Raw genomic sequence first — 9,575 nt, 5'->3', positions numbered from 1 at the left:
TGGCCTACATGGAGCCCCAGCCACCTTCCAGAGGCTGATGGACCGCCCTCCGCCCCACCAGAAATATGCAGCAGCCTACATAGATGATATTGTCATCCATGGGGAGGAGTGGGGGACCCATCTCCAGCAGGTCACCGCCGTGCTGAGAGCCCTGAGAGGGGCCGGGCTGACCGCCAACCCCAAGAAGTGTCGCCTCGGCCTTCGGGACGCAGATTACCTGGGGTTTACAATAGGGCGTGGATGCGTCAAACCCCAGGCAGGCAAGGTCGAGGCGAAACTGGCCCCGCCCCAAACCAAAAAGCAGGTGCGAACTGGGGCTCACCAGCTATTACCCCGGTTTGTCCCCATTTCTCCTCCTCGCAGCACCCCTCACGGACCTCACCAGGAGCCGGCTGGCCGACCGGATCCTGTGGACAGAAGAGACGGAGAAGGCATTCCAAGAGCTCAAAGAGGCGCTCTGCTCAGGACCAGTGTTGGTGACCCGATTTCTCCAAACCCCTCATCGTCCAGACAGACGATCGAAACAGGGGTGGGTGCCGTTCTATCACAGCTGCAAGAAGGAGGAACACCATTACGTATATCAGCAGAAAACTGCTACCGAGAACAAAACTACTCGACGATCGAGAAAGAATGTTTAGCCATTAAATGGGCGTTGGAAGAGTTAAAATATTATTTGTTGGGACGGCACTTCACCCTTGTCACGGACCACGCCACTCGTCTGGATGTCAAGGAACAAAGAAACTAATGCCAGGGTCACTCGCTGGTTCCTGTCCCTTCAATCCTTTGCCTTCTCCGTCGTCCACAGGTCCGGGGCCGCGCATGGGAACGCGGATGCCATGTCCCGGAGAGACGCCTTGGGGGGATGGGCCGCCCCTCCCTCCCGGTTGGAGCTGAGGAGGGGGTGTGGCAGCCAGCCACGGACGAGACCACGAGGGAAGTAAGGGATGGGAAATACCGACTGTTCCCTGTACTTCCCCACTGCGGCCCAGAGAGGGAGCCAACGGAACACCGACAGCCAGACAACAAAAGTGAAAACACCTGGGGGTGATTGCAACCAATCACCACCCGGTACGTGGCAGATAAAAGACAGGACAGAAGCCCACAAGGGAAAAGTGGGGGAGACGACGATACGCCCGATTGAACTAAACCTCTGGTATTGGGAAATAAAAGACTTTGCATTTGATGGTAAATTGGGTGTGGACAGTTTAATTATTATTTCTCAGTCACGGGGCACCCGCCGGGTGCCACAATTTATATAAAATAAAGAAGAAGAAAAGAAAAAGAAAAAGAAAACAAGAAACAAGATAAAAAACAAAATATTTTTATATATACTACCACATACATCTTCCATATTAATCCGTTTTTAATTACATTTATAACTCTCAAGGATTTCTTTATAAATAATTCCCTTAAAAAACAAAAAGGAGTTCACCATTCTTACTTCTATTTCAACATTATTCCATAATTTGACTCCTACAACAGAAATACATCTTCTTTTAATCCCTTTTTTAGCCTTTTGTACCGTGAACTTGCAAACATCTCTCAAATCATATTTACACTCATGTATTGAAAATAAACTTTGTACACAGTCTGGCAGTGACTTTGCTTTAGCTCTGTACATTGTCTGCATTATTTGATAAAAAACCAAATCATTAAATTTTATAACACGGGATCTGTAAAATAAAGGGTTTGTGTGCTCATAGTAGCCGACATTATTCATGATCCGTATCGCTCGTTTTTGTAACACAACTGTTGAATTAAAAAAGGTTTTATAGGTCGAACCCCACACTTCCACACAATAAGTAAGATATGGAAGTATGAGTGAGCAATAGATTATGTACAAAGCCTTAGTAGTTAGTACATCTCTACATTTATACAGTATTGCTATTGACTTGGACATTTTACCATTTATATATTCAATATGTTGTCTCCATGTTACTTTATGATCAATAATGACCCCGAGGAATTTTGTCTCAAAAACTCTTTCAATTTTATCACCACAGAATTTTAACTGAATATCCCCCTCTAATTCCATTTGATTTCCAAAAACCATGAATTTTGTTTTCTTTATGTTAAGTGAGAATGTATTGACATCAAACCAAGATTTAATAATTCCCAGTTCCTTTTCAATAACGAACAAAAGGTCCTTCAATTTTTTTCCTGAACAAAATAAGTTGGTATCATCAGCAAAAATGACACATTTTAATGTGTTAGTGACATTACAAATATCATTAATGTAAAGTATAAAAAGTATTGGACCAATCACTGATCCCCGTGGTACTCCACAGGTAACTTTCCTAAATCCTGATACCGTGTCATTAACTTGCACACACTGCTGTCTATTTTCCAAGTAGCTCTTCAACCAAGAGTGAGCGATCCCTCTGATAGCATACTTCTCCAATTTCCTCAATAATTTACAGTGATCAATGGTATCAAAAGCCTTCTGGAGGTCAATGTAAATACCAATAGAAACCTCATCATCATCAACTGCTTTTGTTATTCCTTCCACCATCTCCATCATTGCATGAGTAGTAGTTCTATTTTTCCTAAATCCATACTGATGTTCACTCAATAATTTATTTTTACTTATAAAGAGATCTAATTTTTGTACGAATAATTTCTCTAATATTTTAGAAAATTGAGGAAGTAGGGATATTGGTCGGTAGTTATCCATGTAATGCTTATCTCCATTTTTAAATATTGGTATTACCTTTGCTGTTTTCATTTTATTAGGAAAAATACCTTTTTGAAAAGACTGATTACATATATAGGTCAGAGGTCCTACAATACAATCAATTCCTTCTTTAATGATTACCATATCAATAGAAAATATATCAGAAGATCTTTTGCTTTTACATTTTTTAACAATTTCTATTATATCAGTTTCATTTACCGCACAAAGAAACATGGAATTTAAATTGTCCTTAATGAGGTTATCAAACTGATCTTTGTTATCAGGCACAGCTATTTCTTGGGCCAGAGTAGTTCCAACACCCACAAAATAATCATTAAAATCATCAACAATACTTTTTAAATCGTCCACTTTCGCATCATAGCTATTTAGAAAATAACATGGAAATTCAGATTTGTAGCCTTTATTTCGGATAATCTGATTGATGACTTTCCAAGTTCTTTGAATATTGTTTTTACTATCCTCTAGTATTTTATTATAGTATTCCTTCTTCTGTGATCTCATAATGGAAGTCAGTTTATTCTTATACAACTTATATTTTCCTTCACTTTCATTGGTTCTCTGTTGTATATATTTCTTATAAAGTAAATTTTTCTTTTTACATGCTCTTTGTAGGCTTTTAGTCATCCATGGCTTTCCTATATATTTATTATTTACCCTACAGCTTCTAATAGGACAATGCTTATTATATAACTGCAAAAATTTGGCGAAAAATGCATCATAGGCCTGATTTGGGTCATCAGCATATACCTCATTCCAGCTGTTGTTTTTAAGTTCCATCTTGAAGGCCTCAATTCTCTCAGGTGTTCTTATTCTTATCAATTTACAGGAAGGTTCACTTAGGCCAACTGAACAGTTAACCTTGAAATGATGTAGGATCACAAAAATAGGAAAATGATCACTGATATCAGTTAAAAACAAACCACTTGTTACTTGGTCATGTATATTTGTAAAAATGTTATCAATAAGTGTGGCACTTCCCTTAGTTACCCTAGTAGGTTTATCAATAAGAGGCCAGAGACCAAAGCTAAACATTGCATTACAGAAATCTGTTGTTAAATATAGTAATATGTCACATAAACAAAATGTAAGGAAAGTTCTTTAAAACATGAACAGTGAAGCTTGTTGGTCCGTGTCAATGCCCTAGAAGTCATTACTGTACCCAGTGTCACTCCTACGACCTCAGACTAAAACCAACTCAGCGCTTCACTATGTGTATTGAACATGTAGAATAAAATTATAAAATTATAAAATCCCTTCACTGGTAATATTGTTTTTACAATCTTTAGAGACAACAACTGTAAACTGACCACCATGTGGCTGCATTCACATGGAGGAACTAGACAATCCAGCAGGCCCACTTGAATTTGTTTTTATTTTTTAAGATTGCAAGTCAAACGGTCACTCAAAAAGTCCCTTTAAATGTGAAAATTAAACAAATAGCAAATGTTGCCACGCAGCATAATCTCGCATAAGCGCCAATATTTTGAGTCGTATATCCAGTGGCAGGTCGAACATGAGCTGTGTCAAACTTGTTTTTCTCAAAAACAAAGTAGCATGTTGCTCCTGGAACGAACCGAAAAAAGATCAGAGTCCATTGATATGTGTTCTGGTTTGGAATCCGTTCAAGTTTTAGAAGTTGTAGTTGGTAAACCTTTCATTTGTACCCGCTGGAAGATCTATGTTTTGACATTAATTGTGTTAGCGGTCGTGTCCCATCGTGTCTTGCGCATGTGTAGCTGATGCAAGTTGCAACACAGCCGCTTGCAAAGGAGATATAGATTTTTAGCCTACTGATTTCAATGAATTGTTTATTTTGTTATGACAAAGGTCAAATGCTTCAATGGTGTGGGAACAAAGTTCAGGAATGTGCTCAATCGTACCATGCATACGTTCATGTCCTTCTCTTACGCGCCACATTTTAACTCCACAGCCGTCCAAAGAATTTATAATTAGAAAATTAGGAAAATGCTTTCAAATAAATTGTTATTGCTCTCAGCATTTGACAAACCTTGGTTAAGGAAAGAAAGGAAAGATTGTGGTCAAATAAGGAAAAGGTCAAAGGTGAAATTAGATACAAATCTGGGCCACTGAGTTTGTTATACACCCATCCAGCACTCAGACGTACACCTTACTCATCATGGCATTACTTCAGATAGATGCATGACCAGTGACATTGGACAGACAATAAATATGTGGGTTTTAGTGGTGGAAGGAGTACGAAGCTGCGTTACTTCAGGGAAAGTAACAAAGCGTCAATGTAAAAACACTCCTTGCACACCACGATCCAACACCCTCCAGGTTTTCTATCACATGTTGTCTTGTAGGCTCCCAGTGTAACTACAGTCTTTAACTGGCACCTCTTTAAAGGTGCCCTTAAATATCAGGCCTGGTTCAGGGTGATATTATCAATAACTGTAAATGCATTTTATCATGACAATAGTTGCCTGACACCGCTTTGTTCAGCTGGTCGAGTGGCGACAGTCGCTGTTGAACGAGAAGCTCATTCGAATGGGCTTCTAAATACTCGGTGGTCGTTATCTCAAAGTTAGATGTGATTAAATGAATCGCACCGTGTCCTCGCATGTTGTAAATGCTGCTTAGAAGAGTGGATCAAGCGACTGTCCATATTGATCCCACCGAGAAGAGTCTGACCGACTGCAGGGTCGATCATCTCCCAACTGATAAGCTCCTCGCAGCCCTCACAGTAGCTGATTGGCAGACACATCAACCGATGCAGCATCCCTGCAGAGGACCGGAGGGGGTTGGGGTCAATGGTTATGTTTACCTGAGATTACTGGAGAAAGAGCGGGGGTTGGGGATGTGCCTTCAGCAAACAGTAGCAGGATATAAAAGATCAACCCATCCCTCTATGGTTACCTTTCCCAACCGCCAGTGTGTGTTTCGAGAGAGAGACAGGGTTGTCCCGGACCGTAACGATGAAGCACTGCATGCTATTGTCGCTGTTGTTGGCGCTGGGGTGCATCCACGGTGCCCCGGTGGCACCGGACGGCATGGAGTCGGGGTCGTGTGAAGACGCGTCGGCGAAGGGAGCTGCGGAACTTGCTCTGACCAAGATCAACCAGGACCGGAAGGAGGGCTACATCTTCGCCCTGCACCGTCTGTCCAACGTGCACATGACCAAGCATGTGAGTCACAACGAAGAACTAACGGCTGACGTTAAAAGAAAAGTTTGATTATCGCGGCTACTTGTTGTTGTTTTTTACAATTAGGTGTAAAATCCATATCCGTCAAAGCACTTTACATTTATTCGTCGAGATCTGAAGACGCAGCGACGCCATCGAAAAACAGCAGCTATCCATTTGTATATTTAAAACTGTTGGTGTGGCATGAGGTTTTGGTCCGAGAGGGAGGGCGGATTGAGGCCAATCACCTTCTCTGCAGAGCCATCGACCTTTGTCCTTGGCAGTGGCTTCAGAGTACCAGATAAGGAAAAGGACGTGATGAAATCCTCTCTGGTGTTCCCTGCTGGCTCCTTAATACATGTTGTGTCAAATTAAGCTGACAAGTAAAAGACGACGCTGAGAAATAGGGTTGATGGCCAAAATGATCCAAATAAAGGAGGACATTTTGCCTCCAAGTGTCTCCCAACATGCGCTAAGTGATTGCTCTTATTATAATGAACAAAAGAAGCATTAACAACTTGTAAAAAGATGATTAAAAGAAAGTGACTAGAGGTAATGTTAAAGACTAATAATGTGTCCGCTATATAGTTGAAGATATACCGTACCTGTTTGATCGCGTGAAAGATCGAGCGTCAACTTTTTTTTATTCATCAGTCATTTGAACCGTCACACAGTGACCAATTGTGCTACCCAAAGGAAAAGGATGTTCTCATAATGTATTTAATGTGTGTGTGTGTGTGTGTGTGTGTGTGTGTGTGTGTGTGTGTGTGTGTGTGTGTGTGTGTGTGTGTGTGTGTGTGTGTGTTTCACAGGGCGAGAACGGCATGGTTTTCTACCTGACTCTGGATATTGTGGAGACCAGGTGCAGCGTACTCAGCAAGAAGGACTGGAAGGCCTGTGAGGCTCGTCCCACCAGCAACACGCCGGTTAGAAGACACACGCACACACTCCTCAACCGGGTGGAAGCCAAAGTCCACATTCATGCACACAGCGTATTTATTTTGTCTAAAGTCTTAAGTCAACACGTCTCTCCGCTTTAATATCCACCTCCATAAAGAGTGGTTCTTAAATGAGCAGGAGAAGAAGACGTGAGACTTCTTTAGATCAAATAATACAATGACAAAAAAGGAAATGTAAGTCAAGTCTGTGTAAAGAACACTAAAATAAGGTGTGTGCTTATTATTTATCTTTACAGGTATATGGACAGTGCAAAGCTGCCATCTTCATCAGTAGGGTGAACAGAGTGGTGCGTCTCTACAAGTACAACTGTGTTGCCAGACCAGGTAAGAAAATAAAAATGCTCCAGTAAGTTATCTGCAGAAGTCATCGAGGTGCACTTGTGCATTTTGAAAATTAAAAATGTCTGCAAATTGGGCGATAGTGCAACATCTTGTTGTTTTGTTGAGCTCGACTTGGCTCTTAATAACTTATATGTGTGCCACATTGCTTTTGTTTACAATGGTTCTAAAAATCTCTTTTGTGATGTTTCTCTCTGGACAGTCCCTTCAGTCAGGGTGCACAGGTTGTGTCCCGACTGTCCCAATATTTTGGGCGCGGATAACGATGACATCCAGAAGGCTGTGTCTCTCTCGCTGGCGAAGTTCAACAAAGAGGGTGGAATGTCCAAACGTTTCGCTCTGCTCAAAGTCACCCGTGCTAGCGCTGGGGTATGTTTCCACACCGGGAAAAAAAAAAAAAGAAGTGTATTCCTGTGACCTGGATTCATGTCAGTTATTGATTTTAACATGTTAAAATGTTCAACAATAAACGTAGCATCACATCGTCCAGAGAAACCAATGCTGGAAAAAAATCCACTTCTATGTGTTTAATCACTCCGACACACAAACAGTAACCACCTGCTCCTCCATCGGTCAGAGGCTCTCGAGCTCACTCAACAGCCACTTCACCTGGTCTCATATTTACGATATGCCTATTCCTGAGAAATAATAATAATATTAATAATTCTTTTATTTCTGTATTTGTGTCCAGATGGCCATGTCGATGTATTACAATGCAGAGTACACCATCCAGGAGACTGTCTGTAACAGTGATGCAGGAGCAGCTGATCTGTGCCCCTTCTTGGAATGCGAGTTCACTGTGAGTCGTGACTCATTGTTATTTTCACATTTGAAAATGTATCATGCTCCAATGGGTTGTTTATTTTAACTTCTAGGATTCTGTATTTGGCTAGTATTAAGATCCCATTTTCATTCTGGCTTTCCAGTGTTCAGGATAATAAATCGGGGGAAAGCATGCTCCTCTTTCTCCTCGTCGTCAGCGGGTTTATTATAGCGAAGGAGTATTCAGTGTGCCTCACTATTCAACTCTAAGGAACCCACAGGCTCTCCTCTCTTACTTGCTTTTCCCTGTTCTTCTCTCCTCAGCACTACGGCTTCTGTAAGGCATCCCTGTTCTCCTCTCCCTCTGATATTGAGGAGACCAGTGTAGATTGTGAGATCTATGAGCCCGAGGTAAGACCTACTCAGCAAAAAAAAACACTGTCGCATTGATTTACTTCTACTATTTTCCACTTTATAGAGTAAAAGGAAAAAGGGTCCTCAAAGTAATTGCTGTGATGATCTCAGCAGTATCTTTTTCATGATAGAAAAGAGACACACAATGGCCAGACATAAGAAAATAGGATCCCAGTCATAATCAAGTGGTATTATTTATCACAACGGGCCCCAAAAGACTTAAAGACAGCTTTGCATTATTCTGAACGACACATCACAAATTGTATCTTTGTGTTTTTCTCCAGGCTTCTGAGAGAGAGAAGAAACTCCACCTGTTGGCCGAAGCGGCCGACCACAAGCACCTTGACACGCACGCACACAACCACACCCACGACGACGCGGCGCACGCACACGACCACGCCCACGACCACACCAAGAGACACGCTCACCACGACGACACCCAGAAGCACGCCGCCGACAGCGACCACCACCACACGCACGACCACGCGGCGGGCAGCGGCCACAGGCACGCCCACGACCACTCCCACGACCACGGACATGGCCACGATCACGTGCACGCCCATCACGCCAAGGCGCACAACCACACCAGCGACGCTCCCCACCAGCACCACAACTACAAGCACGCCGACGGCGTGCACACCCACGAGCACGACCACGAGCTGGCCCTCGATCACGACCACATGCACCCTCACCTGCACGACCACGAGCACCACCACCATCACCACGATCACACCCACGAGACCGACTCCCACGACCACCCAGAGGGCACCGTGAGGTTCCTGCCCGCCATGGACCAGCCCATGACCCTGCCGGCCTTCCCCGAAGTCCCCGTCGGTGGCCGAGGGGCTGGAGTCGTCCTGCCCCTCAAGGAAGACCCCCAGATCCCCGGACAGATGGAGCCCACCATCGAGGCTTTCCCCGTGGCCGTCTCAGCCAATTGCGTCCCTGCAGCGGCAGGAGTAACCCTGGTGGACGAGCTCTTCGCTGAGGACCCCATGTTCAAGGCCGCCGCATAAGGTGGCTCATGACGCTCTATTGGGAACTGAATGGATCCGAACACACGTGAACACAGACTGAAGTGAAGACAGGAACATATTTACAGTAACACTTTTGCTTCAGACACGTTGATGGACAATCTGCTTCCAAGGGGCCACAACGGTTCGACATAAACACAAACCCTCCGGTCTCTGTTGCCTTCCACCTTCTAATAAAGGTTGAGTGCATGCGAAAAAACGACATTATAATAAAAAATTAAAAAAATCA

At 43.2% G+C, this 9,575-nt stretch overlaps 1 protein-coding gene across 1 annotated transcript; it reads left to right on the top strand.

Moving 5' to 3' along the window:
• Positions 1-5,590: 5,590 nt before the first annotated feature.
• On the top strand, positions 5,591-9,575 carry LOC130194256 (histidine-rich glycoprotein-like). Its single transcript, XM_056415174.1, has 7 exons — positions 5,591-5,841; positions 6,651-6,764; positions 7,034-7,121; positions 7,339-7,505; positions 7,828-7,935; positions 8,223-8,309; positions 8,597-9,575. Exons 1-7 carry the CDS (start codon positions 5,632-5,634, stop codon positions 9,326-9,328), a joined length of 1,506 nt encoding a protein of 501 aa, XP_056271149.1. The 5' UTR covers positions 5,591-5,631; the 3' UTR covers positions 9,329-9,575.

The sequence above is a fragment of the Pseudoliparis swirei genome, chromosome 5 (assembly GCF_029220125.1).
Source record: "Pseudoliparis swirei isolate HS2019 ecotype Mariana Trench chromosome 5, NWPU_hadal_v1, whole genome shotgun sequence".
Classification (NCBI taxonomy): Eukaryota; Metazoa; Chordata; class Actinopteri; order Perciformes; family Liparidae; genus Pseudoliparis; species Pseudoliparis swirei.
Note: the sequence above shows the minus strand (reverse complement) of the source record. Positions and strands in the feature narration are given on the sequence as shown.